The sequence below is a fragment of the Cervus elaphus genome, chromosome 17 (genome assembly GCF_910594005.1).
Source record: "Cervus elaphus chromosome 17, mCerEla1.1, whole genome shotgun sequence".
Classification (NCBI taxonomy): Eukaryota; Metazoa; Chordata; class Mammalia; order Artiodactyla; family Cervidae; genus Cervus; species Cervus elaphus.
Genome location: NC_057831.1, coordinates 8,723,031 through 8,744,707, shown reverse-complemented (window position 1 = coordinate 8,744,707; position 21,677 = coordinate 8,723,031). Strand labels below are relative to the sequence as shown.

Below are 21,677 nucleotides of genomic sequence, written 5' to 3'. Positions count from 1 at the left end.
TTGGATAATCACTTGAGAAAACAGTTATAAATTCAAATGTATACTTAGCATACAACCTAGCACTTCCACTCCTGTAAAAGCATGTATCCATACGTTATTTATAATTCAGTGTTCTTAGTAGTTCTATTTATAGTAACTAAAACTAGAAACAACTCAAATAGATAAAGATAACTCATCGGGTAAATAAAGAAGTTGTGGAATGGAACATGATAATCAGCAATAAAAGGAATGAGCTATTGATACAGACAACTATTGAGTGTGGAAAAATCTCAAAAGCATTTTGCTAAATGAGAGATGTACAAGCTGGATTTAGAAAAGACAGAGGAACCGGAGATGAAATTGCCAACATCTGTTGGATCATAGAAAAAAGCAAGGGAATTCCCCCCAAAAAATCTACTTCTGCTTCACTGACTATGCTAAAGCCTTTGACTGTATGGATCACAACAAAGAGTGGAAAATTCTTAATGAGATGGAAATACCAGACCAGCTTACCTGCCTCCTGAGGAACCTGTGTGCAGGACAAGAAGCAAGAGTTAGAACCAGATATGGAGCAATGGACTGGTTCAAAATTGGGAAAGGAGTACATAAGGCTATCAGTTGTCACCTTGCTTATTTAACGTATATGCAGAGTACATCATATGACATGCCAGGCTGGATGACTCACAAGCTAGAATCACGATTGCCAGGAGAAATACCAACAACCTCAGATATGCAGATGATAACCACTCTTAATGGTAGAAAGCAAAGAGGAACTCAATAGCCTCTTGCTAAGGGTGATAGAGGAGAGTGAAAAAGCTGGCTTAAAACTCAGCATTCAAAAAACTAACATCATGGTGTCCAGTCTCATCACTTCATGGCAAATAGAAGGGGAAAAAGTGGAAACAGTGACAGACTCTACTTATTTAATACTTTGATATGGCAGTTTATTAAGAAGTTCCGTTTGTCAGTTTGCAGCAGCATTTTGGCACTCCTGTTTTGCATCCTTATAGTTTAAATTGTCAAAATTTGAAGAAAGAACTGGGTATATGGTCACTCTGAGTTTTAGGTTTGTTTTGTTTTCAAATTAGTCTAGTTTTTCAAGTATCTCCGAATCCCAAGTAAAGAGAGTAAACAGCTAAATGTGTGTAATATGAACAGGCGCCTCAGGAATTTTTAAAGGTCCTTTTCTTCTCTAAGCTAATATTCTAGAAAGCTTTTTTGTTTCATTGGTTTTATTTTTGAATGAATGTTAGAGAGGTGTAATTTACAAACATTAAAATGCACCCGTTGTAAGTTTACAGGGGATAGTAACAGCTGCGTACATGCCTGTGTAACCTCCACGTCCATTGTATGGAGCATTTTCATGACTCCAGAAAATCCTGCCCTGTCCCTTTGCCGTTGTCACCTTTCCACCCTGCTGCTGCTGCTGCTGAGTCGCTTCAGTCGTGTCCAACTCTGTGTGACCCCATAGACGGCAGCTCCCCAGGCTCCCACTCCTGGGATTCTCCAGGCAAGAACACTGGAGTGGGCTGCCACTTCCTCCTCCAGTGCATCAAAGTGAAGTCGCTCAGTTGTGTCCGACTCTTCACGACCCCATGGACTGCAGCCTACCAGGCTCCTCCGTCCATGGGGTTTTCCAGGCAAGAGGACTGGAGTGGGGTGCCATTGCCTTCTCCGCTTTCCACCGTAGGCCCCAGGAAATCACTGATCTCACCATAGATGAGTTTTGCTCACTTTACAGGTTTTTTATGTGTGGTATCTTATAATATGTATTCTCTGTGTTTGGCCTCCTTTGCTAAGCATATACATATCTTTTAACATACAGTCATATATTATAATGTGTATTGTGTTGTGTGTGTCAGTGCCTTATTTTCATTGTTGTGTTCCATTTTATGACCGTATAACAGTTTATCCATTCACTTGAGTTATGAACAGTCTTAGTGTGAAAGTCCTGTTTTCCCTTAATCTTAGATAACATCCAGAAGTTGGATTTCTGGGTTGTATGGTGTGTGTTAATCTTTACAAGGGACTGGCAACAAATTGATCTCCAAAGTGATTGTACAGTTTACATCCCTGCCAGCCATGTACTGGAGTTCCAGTTGCTCCACATTCCCAGGAGCACTCCGTGTTGGTGGTCATCTTAGCCCTTATAGCGAATGTATGATGTTATCTCAGTGTGGTTTTAATTTGCATTTCTCTTATGATTAATAATGTCTTAAGTATTCTTTCATGTGCTTATTGGCCATTTTTTATGTCTTTTTGGTTAAGTGTTCAGATGTGTTGTACATTTTTCAAATTGGATTATCTTATTAATGAGTTGTAGTCATTAGTCATTCTTTATTCTGGTCACCAGTTCTTTATTGGATATATGTGGCTTTTTTCCCCTTTTTTCATTTTCTTAATGGTGTCTTTCAAAGAGCAGAAGTTACTAATTCATTTTGATGAAGCCAGTTTTATAATTTTTTTCTTCTCTGACTTGTTTGATGTCCTATCTAAGAAATCTTTACCTCCCCCAAGGTTGTTAAGATTTTATCTTTCGTTTTCTTCTATAGGGCTTCCCTGGAGGCTCAGACAGTAAAGAATCTGCCTGCAATGCAGGAGACTGGGTTCAATCCCTGGGTCGGGAACATCCCCTGGAGAAGGAAATGGCAACCCACTCCAGTATTCTTGCTTAAGAAATCCCATGGATAGAGGAGCCTGGCAGGCTATAGCCCATGGGGTTGCAAGGAGTCGGACACCACTGAGCGACTAACACTTTCACAGCACTTTCTTCTTTATAGTTTTTTCATGACTCATTCAGAGTTCATTTTTATGCTTTTAGTGAAATGATGTCAAAGTTCATTTTTTCGTATGGCCATCCACTTGTTCCAGCACCATTTGTTTAATAGACTATTATATTTCTCCATTAAACTGCTTGAAGTCTGTCAAAAGTCAGTCAACCATGTATATGTAAAGCCTTTCAAAATTTGATATTCTAGATCTTGATACAGAAAGTGTATAATCTTGCTCATCAATTTTTTAGATAATCTTTAAAAGATTTTTATGTTGACAAGTTTCTAAATAAAATTAATTGTATAATCTGATGAATAGTTGAACTGCTAGTATCTGGGTGTCTTTAAAATTTTTTTAATGTACAAAATAATTCAGTCTCTGCCTTTTCATGTAACGCATTGATTGCAAAGTTCTGTTTCTATTCATTGTGATTTTTTAAGGTTGGAAGTAGATGGAAAGATGTGGTCTCCAAGTGTATCCGATGCCATTTCCAGCCATTGCTTTTGTTTTATGCGAACCCAGATGGCACAGCAGTTTCCACTGAAGATGCACTCAGGCAGGTCATCAACTGGTCACATCATAAATCTATTGCAGAAAATATAGGTAATTCTTCTTTAAAAGTTCTTTTTAGTGTTTTTCATTGTCAGAATCACACTAGGAATACTAATATACTGAATATGAAATGAATGTTGTGGATAATCTCAAAATTTAGTTTCAGTGGAGTCCAGGAAAATTCTATACTTTGAGTTAGTCTTTATAAAGAAGCTTTCCTCATCTGTGGCCTCAGAAGCACCTTCAGCAGCCACCCACCACCCTGCTCACACAAGCCCAGGAGGGGTTACTTGGCTGGTACCTCTTACTAGTGATGAGTACTGAGATTTCAAGTAAGTTAGTACACCAGAAGAGTCCAGAGGAGCTAGGCCACCTTTGAATGTATTAACAGCGCATGTAGAAATCCTTAGAAGATGTCAGTCCTCTAAGTTTTTTAATAATTTTCTCGTTAGTATTAAAAGTGTCTGAAAAGATAATCCAAATCTCTCTTCTTCTGGTAGAGAGGATGAAGGGAATGAAACATTTTTGTTGGTCTTTTTAAGGATGTGAAAAGCCCTCGATTTCTAAGTCAGAAAATTCAAAAGAAAACGGATTTGGTGATCAGACAAAACAGAGAGAAAATCAGAAATTTCAAGCAGATAGCATTTCATCATTTAATCGGAGCCACATTCAAACAAGTGGCGGTAGAGGACCAGGTATGTGTTTTTTTTTGGGGGGGGGGGGGGTTGTTCTGTGCGACATGTGGGATCTTCATTCCCCAACCAGGGATTGAACCATTGGACTGCCAGAGAATTCCCAGGTATATACTTAAATTTTCATTTTTACATTGTCCTTGAGTAGTTAAGCTTCCCTGCTTTTCACTTACTGTATGTAATTCTTTTTAAAGACCAGAAAGAGAATCCTTAACTAGCTTTTCTTGGCCATGAAGAGAAAATAGCAAGTAGAAACAAAATTTTGTCTTCTGACTTAAGCATTTGTCTGAGACCTGTAGTTTTATTTGAACTTTGATTCGACTGGTGGTTGAGTTTTTCCGTGTGCTTAAGGCTGTACCTGATAGGCTGGAGGCAATCTGGACTGTCACCAAAGAAAGCTATGATATGGATATGGCCTTTCCTTCAAGGAGTTAGTTATTAACTTGGAGAGGAAAAACATTTAGTTAATAGTTTGGCTCATATGCCAAAATTAAATTTAGCATTAGTGAATGCAACAGGAGTTTGAAGTTACTATTGTTGTAGTTTATTTTTAACCTCTTGTTTATTCAACTCTCTCTTGTCATTATCAACCTACAACTTTAGTTTTCACAAATGAAGATCTGTGGTTAGTATCCAACATGAGATATCAAAGTATGGTGTATAATTATGGTTTAGAAATATATATAACTAATTGAGTGACTTTTGAGGATGATTTTATAAAGGGCTTTAGAATATATTAATGAAATAATGTCTAACCATAAAGTAACCCATTTAAGCAAGAGTGATAAGATTCAGAATTAACAATTATCATTAACAAAAAACTAAATGCTTTTTAAAGTTCTTAATGGAACTATACCTTTTTCCATGGAACTATACCTTTTCCCATTTTATATATTCATCTGTATTTTGTTAATATATCGCATCGCATCTTAAATTTTAAATATAGTGCAGTTTGTACTTTTATTGAATAGCATGAAAAATGATCGTGTTGTTATAAGAATTTTTTTTTTTTTTTTAGTTAAGTCAAGTCACAGTGATCAAAGGGAAAAAATAAAAGACATTTCCAGAGAATGTGCTCTAAAAGCCATTGAACAGAAAAACTTACTTTCCTCAGAAAGGAAAGATTTGGAAAGGGGACAGAGAAAAGATTTGGGTAGACATAGAGGTAAGTTAAGAACTTGTAGCATTCATTGGAAAAAGGCAGCCACAATCTTACTTTAAAGCTAACTTTTATAAATTAATACAATTTAATATAATTTTTTTAGATATGTTATATATCTTAGTATTATTTCTATAATATGCCTGTTACATCTATAGATGTAAAATTTTCCTAGTTCTTATTCAATTATAGCCTGGAAAATTTGTATTTTTTTATAGTTTCACCTTTTAACTATAAATTCAATTCACCTTTATGGTACATTCAAATACAAGGAAGGTTATACAATTAAATAAAAAGAAATTTTTTTCCTGCAACCCTTGACCTTTGCTCTGTTCCACTGTTAACAGTTTCCATGATCATATCTTACTTTTATGGTTTTATACCCTTTTCTTTATGGATGTATCATGATTTAACTGATACTTCTAGGCTTTAAAACGTGATTTAATATTCTTGCTGCAGTGAAATCCTTTCACAGTTACCTTTGTGTACTTTTTGCATGTAGCCATAGCATAAAATTTTTTCAGAATGATTACTGGGTTAGAGTATGTTTATTTTCAGTTTTGATCGGTGTGGCTCTGTTGCCCTCCTAAAATACTTGACAGTCTGCACTCCCACCAATGGTGATTAAATATCTGTTTCCAATAATAATTGGTTTAGTAAACTTTTAATCTTACCAATATAATAGGTGGGGAAATATGTTTAGTTTTATGCTTTTTATTATGAATGAGACAGAATACTTTTTTAAAAACTTCTCCAATTACCTTGTGATCTGCTTTGCAGATGATTTTTTAAAATCATTATATAACCATTTATGTTATAAATGTATCACATCAAGCATAAATAGAGATTTCAAAAGCAATTTTTAATCTCAAAGCACTATGTGATTTAAATAACTATGATTATTACTGTTTAACTTTTCTTCCCAAAGAAGGTGTTTGGCTTGTGATTAAAAAGTGACTCTGAAGAGCTTTTGTATCATTGTTTACTTATTTATTTTTAAAGATTTGGTTGATGAAGACCCTCCACATTTCAAGACTGGATCACCTCCTACCCTAAATGGCTTTAGACAGTATGGGAATCCACATGTATATCATAGTCAAGGAAAAGGACCATGTAAGCATGACCGAACTGCCCATCAGAGTCGAACTTCTGCACAAACCTTAAGTTCAAGTAAACCCCAGATTCTTGCTTCGGGAGAGAAGATAACTGGCAAAGTTAAGAGTGACGGTGGTACTGGGTATGATACAGACAGTAGCCAGGATTCTCGTGATAAAGGAAGCAGCTCTAACGGCAGCAACAAAAGCCGAAACCGAGGCTGGAAACCTATGAGAGAAACATTAAATGTTGATAGTATTTTTAGTGAAAGTGAAAAAAGGCAGCAGAGTCCAAGGCATAAATCAAATATCAGTAGCAAGTCTAAATGTAGCAAAGATCAGAGTTTTAACAATTGGCCAAAAGAGAATCCAAAGCAAAAGTGTTTAATGACTATATATGAAGATGAAATGAAGCAGGAAGCGGGAAGCAGGAGTTCCCTCGAATTTAATGGAAAAGTAGCAGAGAAAAATAAAGCCCTCAGAGAAACTAAAGTTCATGGTGACATCTGGCAGATGCAAAGGACAGAGTCTGGATATGAAAGCAGTGATCATATCAGTAATGGCTCTGCTAATTTGGACTCGCCTATTATTGATGGAAATGGTACAGTGGTGGATATCAGTGGTGATAAAGAAACCACATCTATCAGGTAATACACAAATTATATAAATGATTTTCCCCCATCCATTCTCTCTTTTTAGTTACTTGAAGGAACTTTCAAAGATTGGGGTCAGGTAAATGAAAAGCAAAGAGCTTGAGCTCAGAGTAACCTGAGATATTGCAGGTTATTTGATATTTTGAGTTTCTCTTTTTAATAGTTATTTTCTAAATCCCAAGATAACAACTGTTTATTTTGAAGACATTTAGAAAGTAAAATGCATTATCATTTTGCCACTAAAAGCTATTGATATATACTACAAGTTTTAAACCATAGATTTAAATTGGTATAATCTGTCATTAAGCTCATTGCTTAATTCTTCAATCTATTTAATGCTCATTATCCCATCTCTAACATCTGTAACTCAAGAGCTGGAGTTATTTTCTTCTGTCATAACCCAGTTCCATGAAGGAGATATTTTTCCTTTAGCAAATATTAAAGAATACAGCCAAGTAACTAAGTTTGTGTTCCATTAATTCTTAATTCTGAAAATATTTATTATATTACTGTTAGCAGTCTACTTCCTCATCTCTGTGTAACCTCTAAAATATGTCCACAGCTTAGGTCAGTTAACCCACTGTGTTTTCCCTTAATTAGTCTAAAACATCTTAATTTGATATTAGCTGGTGTTTTATCACATTGATTATTGAAAAGCCAGATTTGCAAAAAATGACCACCCGTATTTTACTAAAATAATCATTATGATGAAGACTTAGGGAAGTTTTTTTATTTGGCAGGGTAATTTCATAATACTTCTTAAGGTATTAGAAAGATCAGGACTTTGTAACCAGATAGGCTTAGATTTAAGTTATTGAGCAAATTAATTTGACTTTCACAGCCTTAATCTGTGACATGAGGATAGTAACTGTTGTAAAATGAGGATATTAACTAGTTTTAAGTATTGTTGTGAGATGTAATTAATCCCCTAGAGCAGCAAATGGTGTATAATAGTTGTTTAACAAATGTTGTTTCCTTTATTTTTCTTAGGGTAAAGTAAATAATAATCCATGATAGCTGATATGTTTGCTGTGTTTTATTTTATTTTCTAGTGATCAGATTAAGACAAGCAACCTAAACACAGAACGTGTGAACTATACCTCCCAACAGAGCAAAAATCACTTAGAAGGTAAAATTTTTATTTAAATATATTGTAATAGTAGCAGTAAAAATTAAATCATGATATTAAGAGTAAAGTAGCTGAAGACAGTCCTTCTACTGATGAATTGATGAGTAATGAGGATGGAAGTTGGGAGAGTTTATGCTTGAAGTCTTAAAGGATGCAGATAGCTGCTTCAGGAAGTAGGAAAAAGGGCAAGTGTGTCAGCCAGGCTAGGCTAGATTCTGGGCTGTGCAGTGGTAACAACCTGAAAATCTCAGTGTCTTAACACAAGATCGTTTCTTGCTCACAACACATGTCCAGTCGAGGTCAGCATGATGTCTCTTCCTAGTGATCACTCCGGGCCTGAGACGCATGGTACCCGCAGCTCCACCAGTGTTTCTCTAATTGTTACAGTACTGTGGGAAAGGACAGTGAAGGGGACACAACGTGGAGAATCAGTCACATGTAGGGTCTTAAAACTTTCAACCCAGAAACGATCCAGGTGCTTCCGCCCACATCTCACTGGCTGAGCAACTCTTCACAGTCAGGCTACTATCACAGAGCGTGGGAAAGGGTGGTTTACCAGTGCATTCAGTCTGTATGAACAGTCCTGATGTCTGCCACATGCACTAAGGGTAGACAGAAAACCTGATAAACACCCTGTTGGAAAAGTTCAATTTGGAAGCAGTAAATGTGTAATGGTGTGACATTATTATAGGTAATTTGTTAGCAACATACAGCAGCTCAGAAGCAAAGAAAATTAGACGTTTGAATGTGTGTAGAATTTGAGATTGTTACTGAGAGGTTATATCTGAAGAATTTGGGAAATGGGGTTCAAGGAAAATGGATGAGCAAGGGGATTATAGAGGTTGCAGTCAAAGACATTGTCTTCAAATTTTAGGATTCAGAGGATTAGAAGGGATATAATTTTTAACAATGAAAAACAGCCATGATGAACACATTTTAAAGTTTGTTTTTAGTCTTTATCTTCCTTAAGGCTTTTATGGAGATTATTTTTCAGGTTGCAGATGTTAAATATGATTAAATGTTTTAAGTATTTTGTTTTCTTCAGATGGTATAATATCAGAAGGAAGCACTTATATTAAGGAAATAACCTTCCTTTCCCATATAAAATGTCTCGCCTGTTTTAAAAATCTGATAAAAGTCTGGTAACCAAGTATTACAGGAAACAGTAAGGGGTTGGCCAAAAAATCAACAGCCAAAGTCAGTAAAAACTGAACAATAATTGCAAGTTCAGTGCTCTGTACAAAATGATGCTTGCTTCCTGACATTAATAAAAACACAAGGTCATAGAAATTTTGATGGTTCGGAGTGCTTTGCTATAAGAACTCTGTAGTGGATTTCCCCATTTAATATGAAAGAGTAAATATGTAGCCCACTTAAAAATATTCTTTTTAATTGTAAAATACATAACAAACTTTGTCATTCTAATCATTTTTAAGTAAAGATTGCATGATAATAACTACATTCACATTGTTTTGCCACGGTCACTGGCATCTATCTCCATAGTTCTTTCACCTTCTCAAATTGAACTCTATCCCATTAAACAACTCCCCATTTCCTCCTCCCTCCAGCCCCTGGCAACTGCTGTTCTACTTTCTGGCTCTTCGAATTTGACTACTGTAGATACCTCATATAAGTGGAATTATACAATATTTGTCTTTTTACAACTGGCTTATTTAGTTCGTTAATGGGCTTCCCTCATAGCTCAGTTGGTGAAGAATCTGCCTACAATGCAGGAGACCCCGGTTCAATTCCCCTGGTTGGGAAGATCCCCTGGAGAAGGGATAGGCCACCCACTCCAGTATTCTTGGGCTTACCTTGTAGCTCAGCTGGTAAAGAATCCGCTTGCAATGCAGGAGACCTGGGTTCGATCCCTGGGTTGGGAAGATCCCCTTGGAGAAGGGAACAGCTACCCACTCCAGCATTCTGCCCTGAAGAATTCCAGGGACTACACAGTCCATAGGGTTGCAAAGAGTCAGACACGACCGAGCGACTTTCACTTTCACTATTTCGTTTAGCACAGTGTCTTCAGAGTTCCTCCGTGTATCAGAATTCCACTTCTTTTTTAGGCTGAATAACATTACATTATATGATGTAACACATTTTGTTTGTCCACATTTGGGTTAGTTCTGCCTTTTGGCTATTGTATGAAATGCTCCTATTTATATAGATACCTGAAATCCCTGCTTTCAGTTCTTTTCAATATATACCCAGAAGTGCAATTTGTGGATCCTTTGGCAATTTTATGTTTAGTTTTTTGAGGAACCACTACACTATTTTTCATAGCAGCTGCAGCATTTTACATTTCCACCAGCAGTGCACAAAGGTTCCAGCTTCTCCACCTCCTCACCAGTACTTGTTATTTTCTACTTTTTTTTTTAATAATTGCCATCTTAGTGGGTATGAGGTGGTATCTTTATGTGGTTTTATGTAACCCACCTTTTATTTAACTACATTAATTGCATTACATTACAAATATTATTTAATAAACTTCAAAACCTGTAAGAGTTCTTTAAGCTAGTTTTTGCTTGTGTGCATGCATGCTAAGCCACTTCAGTCATGTCTGACTCTTTGTGACCCCATGGACTGTAGCCCACCAGGCTCCTCTGTCCATGGGATTCTCCAGGCAAGAATACGTGAGTGGGTTGCCATGCCCTCCTCCAGGGGATCTTCCAGACCCAGGGATTAAACCCTCATTTCTTAAGTCTCCTGCATTGGTAGGCATTTTTTTTTTTTAAACCACTAGCACCATCTGGGAAGCCCAGTCTTTGCTTCAGTTCAGTTCAGTTCAGTCGCTCAGTCGTGTCCGACTCTTTGCAACCCCATGAATCGCAGCACACCAGGCCTCCCTGTCCATCACCAACTCCCGGAGTTTACTCAAACCCATGTCCATCGAGTCGGTGATGCCATCCATCATCTCATCCTCTATCGTCCGCTTCTCCTCCTGCCCCCAATCCCTCCCAGCATCAGGGTCTTTTCCAATGAGTCAGCTGTTCGCATGAGGTGGCCAGAGTGTCTTTGCTTGGGGAACCTTTATTACAGTGCATACCTTACGGCACCCATATGTGTGTTCCCCTCCCCTAGTCTCTGATTGAGAGCATGTTAAAGTGGGTATAGCAGTTTATCTCCTAAGCTAAAAGGTTGCCCTGTGTGGATTTTTTTTTCCCAGTAAAGCACAATTTAATTTTTTTGTGGCATGGTATCATTTTCTTGGATTTCTCCTATTTCTTATTTATAAAATTGGGCTCACGTACATTATTGACCTGAAGAATCACTTTCTATCCATGGATAAAAGACTTTCACAAAGTTAAAGGACCTTAGAAAAAAAATTTTTATTTCTATATTCTGTTTGACATTTAAGTCAGCTAGCTTTTAATATAAGTCTGTATAAGTTTATGTACTGGTAGAGAACTTAAAATCTAAAGTAATGCCATTGTAGTTATTTCACTGATAATTTTTCACTGATAGAGATACTATATAGCCTATTATATTTATGGGTTCTGTTGCAAATAGAAAAAATACTTACATTGCCTAAAGCTATTATTAGGAAACATTGTTGAAATTCCACAATGCCATTTAGATTATTTTAGCTCCTCTATTAAAAATGGGTCACTAATGGGGATAATTTCAAATGACTTAAATTACATTTAAAACAGAAGAAATGACATGTTCAAAAGAACATGGTCAGGAGAAGATATCACATATTGGACGAATACAGGTAATTTGTTATATACAAGGCTGGATCGCATCCATGGAAATTCTGAGATGATGGATAGAGGCTAGAGAGAAGCCAAATTGTGATGAAACTTTTATGCTATTTTTAAATCGTAAGAAGTGGAAAGGCACCAAAGGACAAGGAGAGTAGTGTACTCCAATTTGCATTTTAGAAAATACTTTTTAGTGGCTGTGTAGAGGGTGAATTTAGTGCAGTGGGAGAAAAATCAGATACAGAGTTTAATAGCTTAGGGGAGAAAAGATGAGGGCATAAACTAAGGCTGTATCTATGTCAAGAAAGAAGATTTCAGAGATTATAAGAATATGTGGACAGTGGAGTCAGGTTCTAGGACAGATGTACACAGTGCAGGAAAAGTAGGAAGTTAGGAGTAGCCGTATTTGGGTCTTACGTAAGTGGATTCACCGTTTACCATTTGGAGGAACACAGGAAGAAGAGACAAATTTGGGGGGTGAGAGTGCTCAGTCGCTCAGTTGTGTCTGACTCTTTGTGACTGCATGGACTGATGCTCACCAGGCTTCTTAATCCGTGGGATTTTTCCGGCAAGAATACTGGAGTGGGTTGCCATTTCCTCCTCCAGGGATCTTCATATCTCCTTCATTGGCAGGCAGATTCTTTACCAGTGGGCCACCTGGGAAGCCCTAATATTTTGGCATCGAGTGGGGATGTCAGATTTAGTTTTGGATTTGTTTGGTTTGTCATTTTAGGTAAATAGATTTATTAGATAGTTACAGATGTCTGGAATGCAGGAAACATTATGTATCGGTAACCATCAACATATATGAGAATTGAACGCCAGAGACGTGAACAACATCACCCAGGAAAACATGAGATTTCAGGGCAGAAGGTAGATGAAGGAACATGGGGTCTGTTGACTAGAGGAGATGAGCTAAGGTAGAGCAAAGGGGCCACTTTGGAAAAGAATGAGTAGCAACTGGAAGATATGAGAAAGTGCAGCAGAGGAAATTATCACATGGGAACTCGAAAAATGGGGAGCTTCAAGAAGAAAAACGTCACAGGCAGAGCAGAATAAGGATTTAAAACTGCTGGTTTGATTTAGCAGCTAATAAGGCATTAGTGACCTAGTGAAAGCAGTGTTAGAGGCACGTTAGAATAGAACCAAGAATGTGGTAGAACTGAAGTGTTTAGAAGTAAGGGGCCATGATGTTTGTAATTTATTCTCAAATGGTTCAGAAAAAGAAAGGTAAAATGATAATAATAGGTGAATCTGGGTAAAGGATATACAGGTAGGTTCTTTGTAGTAGTTTTAGTCTTTCAGCTTTTCTGAACTGTTTGAAGTTATCTTCCAACTAAAAGTTTTTCAGAAAAGATTACAGTAAAATAAAAAGCAAATAAAAAAAGCAGTAAATGAATGCATGTGTCTGTCAAAGTCCTTGCTGTGAATAGTAAAGAAATGAAGTGAACTGAAAGTCTCTCAGTCGTGTCCAACTGTTTGCAACCCCATGGACTATACAGTCCGTGGAATTCTCCAGGACAGAATACTGGAGTGGATTTGTTCCCTGCTCCGGGAGATCTTCCCAACCCAGGGATCGAACCCAGGTCTCCCGCATTGCAGGTGGATTCTTTACCAGCTGAGCCACCAGGGAAACGAAAGGAGAAAAATGAAACCAAGAGTTTGGTTGTGCATTTATGTTACAGAAGGTAAGGGACTGATGTTGTACAGAGGAGGAGAAAGGTGTGAAAATTAAGAGTAGGACAGAACAGTAATTAATGGAATAAGATCTCTGGAAGTAGAGTGAAAGTGAAACAAAGAAGGCTTTGAATTAAAGGAGTGGTAGTTTTTCTGTAATGGGAGAGATAAAGATGTGTATGGGTACCATTCAGTATGTATTATGTTAGATGAATCCGTTGAAGTTCATACCTAATGGACTCTTTTCTCTGTGGAGTAAGATTGTCTACTGAAATAAATGTATGTTAAGATATTTACAGATTGTAAGTAACTAATCACAAAGGAATTATGCCTTTCAAAAACTTTTGCCATTTACTTTGGAATATGTAATACTTAACCTCAGTTAATCATAGAAGTCAGGGTTGGTGCAAGCTGAGAGTCTTGATCTTGCAAAGGACAAGTAAGAGTGAAAGGAGTTAATCAGTGGTCAAAAAAAATCTGTTAATCTCCTTCATTCTTATTATAAAAAAATCTGTACCTCCATTATGCTAAGTGAAATACACTATCCTTAATGTTATTAAATCCTAAAATTAGTAAATGAAAAATATTTTAATCAAAAAATATATTTGTATACATGTTTGATTTTTTTCTCTAAGATTTTTTTGCAAACTTCAAGAGTATATTCATTTAAAATAAATACATTAGAAAGTACATCTAAAGAATATACTTTAGAGGTACTTTTAACAGTTGATTTTTGTCTTTGTGCATACTAAGTTTATTTTCTCTAGGAGCTTCACCGACCATTGAGAGGTAGTTTCTGTGGCCCAGCATCATCAAATATTTACATATTTTTAAAAACCATAAACTTTCAGTGTTGAAATTTAATTTGTAGCAAAATAGCATTATTTGCTCTTTCTTGAAAGTAAAATACCAGTGAGAAAAGAAGACTCGTTGCTTTTTATTTCATATCGTCCTCAAATTTGGTATCTGATAGAGTAGATTATTACATACTAAAGTATCTGTTCCTTTTGGCATGTAGTAAATTTAGCCAGAAATATTTATACAGTTAAAGTTTTGTGATTTTTTTTTCCCTAGAGTATTCAAATTTTAACTATCTTTTTATTGTAAATCAGGTCATTGATTAGGTTATTGCTCTTGGATTTCTAGGCCTTGTAGTTGCAGTATTATTTTTTTAGTCTGAAATCTTCATATCCAACAAGAGTGAGGATTATAGTGTCTAGAATAGCAGTTTGGTTTTCTTGTTATGTAAGTCTGTTTTAAACCTAGGTTACCTTTTCAAATAAAGTACATATATTTTGATTTCTTGACTGTTTGGCTTTAGGTTTGTTTGTATACAGTACCAAAATTAGCATTATTAATTAAAGCTCCTTGTGTTGATGTTGAAGTAGCTTCTTTGCCAAGTGTTAAAACCCAACTCTTAGATTTGCAAAGAACCTGGAGCCAAAATTCTCAGTAAAGACACATGGATGTCTGTGTCAGCAGAAGAGAAAAATAACACATCTATTTTTAAGTTAGTTGGAATTCTGAAGTCAGACCACTTGGTTGAATGCCTGCCAGTGATATTAAGATTTCAAGCATATTTATAAAACCTCTGCTGCCTCCTGCTGCCCATTCTGTGGATACTTTGAGAATCAAGTATTTAATTCTTCTTGTATTTGTGAATATTAAACTTTAAGTTACAGATAAGTTAAGAAGTAAATAAACATTCTGTAGTTAAAATCACAGTGGATGGAAAATTATAGCTTCAACTTAGAAATTTCTGACTTTAAAAAATGAAAAATAGTTAAGATTCTTTCTGATACTACTATTTTTTTTTTCTTAGTCAAAGTAGCTGTCAGAGAGATGCTTAGATTGCTAAGTTATGCAAGTCTTCCAAATGTTGTTACATTTCTGTATATACCTTTTTAAAGAACACATTTTTAAATATTACCACAGATATTAGCAGAAAGTCTTAATTATTGGAAAACTACAAAACTCATGGTGGTAAATACAGGTTTTCCAAAACTCTTGCTTTCATCCAAAAGCTTGAATTTTATCATTGGCAGTAAATACTGCCACTTGTTTTCCTGAAATGACAGGTTCATTTCTTTCATTTTCAAGAAAATGTATGTCAGATACTCAATTCTGAATAACTGAAGTTGGTCCATTGTCTTTTCAAGTAAAAATGTTTTTCAACTGTAAAGATTAAGTGAAATAACCACCATCAACTTCTTAAAACTTGAGTAAGCAGTCAATAAATGGTAGCTAGTTCATGGTGGAATGACATTTTACCTGTTACCGTAATACCCTCTCACCCATTTTAATTCAGTGGATGCTCCTAATACTCCTGTGAAGCAGGTAAAGTAGACAGCAGTATCTCATTATGTAAAGGCAGACACCTAGAATGTAAGGTGACATGCGTTTTAAAGTTGGTTTTAGTATAAAGTAACCATCCAATAAACAAACTTCAACTTAAGTTGTGTGCCTGCGCTAAGTCGCTTCAGTCGTGTCTGACTCTTTGTGACCCCATGGCCTGGAGCCCTCCAGGCTCCTCTGTCCATGGGGTTCCCCAGGCAAGAACACTGGGGTGGGTTGCCTTGCCCTCCTCCAGGGGGTCTTCCCCACTCAGGGATCGAATCCTAGTTCTCTTACATCTCCTGCATTGGCAGGCAACTCAAGGCATCTATTTTCAAAGGTAGGATCTTCCCACCCTTTCATCAGTAAAGAGTAAACGGGAAATACAGTTCCACATGACCCATCAAGAATAACACATTTTGAGTATTGCTGACATTCTCATGTGTAATAAATTGAGGAAAGAACCATTAATTTCATATAAAGGCTTCAGAAAAGGTATTATTTGAGCAAAGGCTTGAAGAACTAGTTTTTGTCTGTTAATTTGGAAGAGAATTACCTGTTTATAGAAAACCTTACGTAAATTATGGAAAAGTATTGATTCCTGGGTCAAGAAGATCCGCTGGAGAAGGGATAGGCTACCCACTCCAGTATTCATGGCCTTCCCTGGTGGCTCAGCTGGTAAAGAATCCACCTGCAATGTGGGAGAGCTGGGTTCGATCCCTGGGTGGGGAAGATCCCCTAGAGAAGGGAAGGGCTACCCACTCCAGTATTCTGCCCTGGAGAATCCCATGGACTCTATACTCCATGGGGTTGCAAAGAGTTGGACACGACTGAGCGGCTTTCACTTCACTTATAGATGGAGTAAATTCTGAAAGATCACTTACATGATTTTGTTTTTCTCATTTTCCTCCTCAGGCTTTAAAAGAGAACTCAAGAACTTAGATGTAGCCTATAAAGCTCATGAGTTCCACCCAGAATCACATCTACAAATAAAAAATCCTTTGATAAAAAGGTAATCATACCTGTTTGGAAATACTAGAATCTTCTAAATGCATGTATAATAGGAATTCTTTATCAGAAAGGCATTCTTAGCTACCTGATAGGCATACATACTTACCCGAAAGCTGTGGGTCTAGAGTGTTATGATGCATATTTTATTGGGGATCATTAAAAGGATGTAGACCTTATGATAGGGGAGCATACAAAGTTCCTTGTACAATATATGATTGTTTGTTTTAATCCTCACAGCATTCTTTTGAGGTAGATGGTATTTTACAAAAGAGAAAATTTGGGATTTAGATTAAGTAATTTGCCCCAAGCCAATGGAGCCAAGATTTGAGTAGAGTTCTGATCTACTTGGCAGAGCCTCAACTCTTTTCATCTTTGTACTGTAACTGAATTTCATGCAATTCACAGGAGAAAATAATCACATGAATATAAATAATTTGTAATGTGATACTATTTCTGTTCATCTTGGATATTATTAAGTAAAAGTAGTCTGATTAAGTCATTTTTAATTAGTATCCTAGCCATATATCATAAATAAAAGTACTTTTATTGCTATAAACATTGTAATGTTGGTTGGGAAGTGTTTTAGAGTATTGAATTATTTGCTAATAACAGTTTCCTTAAGTCTATGCTATTATTTATAACAATAAATGTAATTTCAGTGTTTGTAAGTTGAAACTTTTTTTGGGGGGTCATACTACACAGTTTCTGGGATCTTAGTTCCCCGACCAGGGATTGAACCCCGGGCCCAGGCATGAAAGCACCAAGTCCTAATCACTGGACCACCAGGGATTTCCTGGAAATTTGCTTTTTTAAAAGAATTATACTTCTAATTATTACAAATCTGATATTGGTAATGATGTTTCTGGTAAACATTTACATATTCTAGCATAGTTTTGGATTCAGAGTGTGTAAATTGCTAATGGTTGCAGGTATCTTTCCACTTCTGTTATACCAATAACATAAACACTATATTGGGAAGTTAAACAATGGGACCAGTGTTTTTCTTTTCCCTCCAGTTTTGCATATTTGCGTACAGTGTTTTAGCTTTGTTTTTCTTTTTCAGGTCACATATACATGAAACCAATGGAAAGACATTCCCTTCATCCAATCCAGAAATACTCAAGGACCATACAGTTAGAGAGCATACCCAGCAGTTAGATGAACAGAAGCTTGAAAAATCAAGTGAACCCAAGTTTTCTGAGTGGCTTAATATAGAAAAGTCTGAGAGAACAGGTTTGCTTTCTCACACTGATGATAACTCTGGTTCTGGAAAGAGAGTGAACAGTAATGAAACAGTCTCACCATCTTCATCGTGGTCTTCACACATGAGAACTGTGGGGTCAAAGCCAGAAACTGCTCCCCTCATCCAGCAGCAAAATATGATGGAACGATGTTACTCTGAGAACTCTCTACCCAGGGAACATCTGGTTCAGTCAACCTGTAGGTCTGATGGCTGTCAGATGCCCAAACTTACTTGCCAGAATGCACCACCCCCTCTGCCACCCAAGAAATATGCTATGACCAGTGTGCCACAGTCAGAGAAAAATAGTTCTTCTCCTGATGTCAAACTAACAGAGACATTTAAAACTAACTCTTCTAGTCTTCTGAAGCACAGTCTAACTACAGCTTCAGAGCCAGGCATAGACATGAGTCCGTATGTGAACGATGAAAGATTTAAGGAAACATTTCAAGCAAAAGAGTATGTTGGCAACGCATCAAAGACCCCATCCAACTCTTCAACTAAAGATTTTCAGGCAGACTCAGGTGCAGCTGTTGGTGCTTTCTGCCAGCCAGAAACAGACTCTAGTTCTTCATGTCCAAATGAGACAGTTTCATTAACTACCTATTTTTCGGTTGATAACTGCATGACTGATACATATAGATTGAAATACCATCAGAGGCCCAAGCTTTGCTTTCCAGAGAGCAGTGGCTTTTGTAATGATAACTGACTGTCTCAGAATGAAAGAGAGCTAGGACCTGTGTTACATAGTAGTTTTGGTTCAAACTGCCCTTCTGAGCAAAAATATAAAGCTGGTATTTGCTGTAATAGATCAATGGTGACTCCAGTGGGCTTTCAATTCTCAGAGACCATTTAAGAATCAACTGACCAAACCTAGTGCTATATGAAATTAAAACCATGGCATCATTAGTCATTCATCACTTTAACTTTCTATGCATATCTTTTATCTTGTGAAAATCAGTTTATTGGGTATTTTGGAAATTCCCTTTGAATAGCCTTGGCATGCCTCAAAAAATAGAAAATCACGGTGTATCCAGAAAGTCATTTTTCACATGCTGCGGTTGAGTAAAAATGTAATTTGACCCTTTATTTTTTGACTGGTAGACCCATAAGTATTAAACTAAGGAGTACTCATATGTAGATTGGTAACCTGTGCTAACTGAAAGATAGCAGATGGTAGGTAGTTTGCCAAGTCCAAGTAGTAGTTGCTTTGTGAGGAAGCACTTTCTAATGGGTAGCCAAAAGGCGGCTTCACCCATTTGCTTTTGACTTCTGTGATAGTCTACTATATATGATTCCTTAAGTGTCTTAAAAAAACAAAATCAACCCATGAAATTGATAGCATTTCAGGAAAAAAGCCTTAATGATAAAGCAGTTTTTAATTAAATTCTCAAGGTCAGAAGAGACTTAATTTTGCTCCTAGAATTTTTACCTTCAGAATATCCTTTGTTGTATTTATAAACATTACTTCAGTCATGTAAGCTAAAAATTAAAATACTTCACTGTAGTATATTTATTTGTTACATTTTTTTCTAGTTTTATATGAAAGGTTTTTATTTTGGTTTGGTTTACTTTGGGCTGCTAATAACCAGTGTTAGGAATTAACCTAAAGCCTTTTTTTAAGAATATCACTGTGACTGCCTAAATTTTCCCTGCTATAATAGTGTCTATTTGTAGGTTGTCAGCCCATTTTAATGATATTCATAGTCTTGAATTTGAAAACCTTTCTGGGTTTCCAGATTAAATATTTGCCTTTCATATAGGTTTAATTTTAATGAAATGCATTAAATTGAGCATCCTTCCATTTTTTCTTCTCTAAACAAATAATAATTTTACCCCACCTACTTTCACAGAGGCTTTCTTTAAAAAAAAAAAAGTTTTCCATTTTTATCATTACAAGTGGAAATAAGTACTTTAATTGCCTTATTTCATAGTTGTCATTTAATTTTATACTAAGCTGGTAAACTAATTGTGGTTTAGAATAGTTTTATATTGTCCATGCTAGAGAACTGAGAATATGGGTAAATTTTATATGTAAAACATAATTCTGTAAATTAATAAATTCAATATTTTGACCAGTTCCATAAATTGTTAAAGTATTCCAAAATGTTAATGATTAAAACTGAATAATTCTAGGTAAGTAGAAAATAATTGCTTGTACAAGTCTAAGCTCACCCAGTTATCAGATCTTGATCAAATTCTGTCTTCCATCTAGAGAAGTTTCTAACTGTAACAGGTGGTTATTATTTTATATTCTCTTGATGTAGAAATACTTGAATATCAACTAAGTAAAATTTTATCTTTTAAGAAAGCTTTTTTTAACATAGCTTTTAGTATGGAAGGTTTGTAAATATTGTGAAGTTTTGTAAAATTGTACTTGTAATGTCAGTGTATTTAATTACTGCTTTTGTAATATTGTAAAATACTAGAAAAATGAGCTTCAAGTATTTTTAATAATTTTAAAAAACTTCATGTAGTTTGTTTTTATGTCCAGTTGAAAATGTATTATTTGAAACATTTAAACTGATTTCTGATACTTAACAACAATCTCATAGGTTTGTATGAAGTTTAACTCGCAATCCAGTTGCAGACATCACACAGAAATGTCTGATTTTGGGGCTTTTTAAAGTACTGCTGTCCAGTTAAAACCTCCTGAATTATGTTGTAGTACTACAAACTAGAAACCAACCATTTGTTTTTGTTGACACAACATTCCAAATATAGACACAGTATGTATTTACTAATCATTCATATGTGAAATTTTTATTTCTAGGGTGACTATTTTTATACATGTTTTCTTCTGGTTAGAACTTTCAAAATAATACAACCAACAGCTGTAATGTCAGAATACTTTGGAGTATTTTCATGTGAAGTCAGTTTCTTCTGGTTCATAATTTTGGAGGGGGTGAACTGATTTTTAATATGGTTGGACTTTTCTTGTATTCATGACCTGTTGATTCCTCTCTCATCCCTGTGAATTATGTATTTTATGGGAAACGTAGGTCAATTTAAAGTTCAGGGGTGAACTTGGAATATCACTGATCAAAAAAATTTATCACAGGAGACTTAAGAGTTCAACTCCAGCGAGGTCTAAAGGAGAGAGTTCCCACAGGAGCTGATAGAGAGTAAATATAATAATAGCCTAGGCCTTGTGTACTACCCTAAGATCTAACAGCCACTCAGTTCTGCCTGGGTAGTGTGAAAACAGCCAGAACATAACACTTATGTAACAATATGCTAATGAATAGCATTGTCTCTGCTCCAGTAAAACTTCAGCAGCATTGAAACATGGATTTCACATCATTTTCATGTCATGAAATAGTCTGTTTTTTTCTCAATCATTTTAAGATGTAAAAATCATTCTTAGCTCACAGGTGGAGGCAAATGGGCCAGATTTGGGTAGTTTGGTGACCCTTTCCCTAGAGCATAACATCTACATTAAATGCCCTCACTAAATAATTGTGTAGCCTCTGAGTGTATTCCCATGCCATTTAGGGGCTAGGTATATGGAGCACTTTACATCCTAAGAATTTCAGGTTAGTAGACTTTACTTCACCACCGTTGCTCATTAGCCAATTGATTTCAGATGGTTAAAACAATCATTTCACTTAATGAAACTGTGAAATTTACAAAGAAATTGATCAGACTAAAATCACTTTGATGTTATTCTTTTGATGTCTT

General features: G+C 36.1%; 1 protein-coding gene across 1 annotated transcript in view; it reads left to right on the top strand.

Annotated features, from left to right (window-relative positions):
* The window catches only part of USP53 (ubiquitin specific peptidase 53), a 54,714-nt gene extending 33,974 nt beyond the window's left edge, over window positions 1–20,740 (top strand). Inside the window, exons 10-16 of the mRNA XM_043871545.1 lie at window positions 3,192–3,354; window positions 3,846–3,998; window positions 5,014–5,160; window positions 6,157–6,895; window positions 7,954–8,030; window positions 16,661–16,757; window positions 17,820–20,740. Coding sequence (XP_043727480.1) covers window positions 3,192–3,354; window positions 3,846–3,998; window positions 5,014–5,160; window positions 6,157–6,895; window positions 7,954–8,030; window positions 16,661–16,757; window positions 17,820–18,705 — 2,262 coding nt within the window. The 3' untranslated portion in view covers window positions 18,706–20,740. The remainder of the gene's footprint in view (window positions 1–3,191; window positions 3,355–3,845; window positions 3,999–5,013; window positions 5,161–6,156; window positions 6,896–7,953; window positions 8,031–16,660; window positions 16,758–17,819) is intronic.
* Window positions 20,741–21,677: the final 937 nt, after the last annotated feature.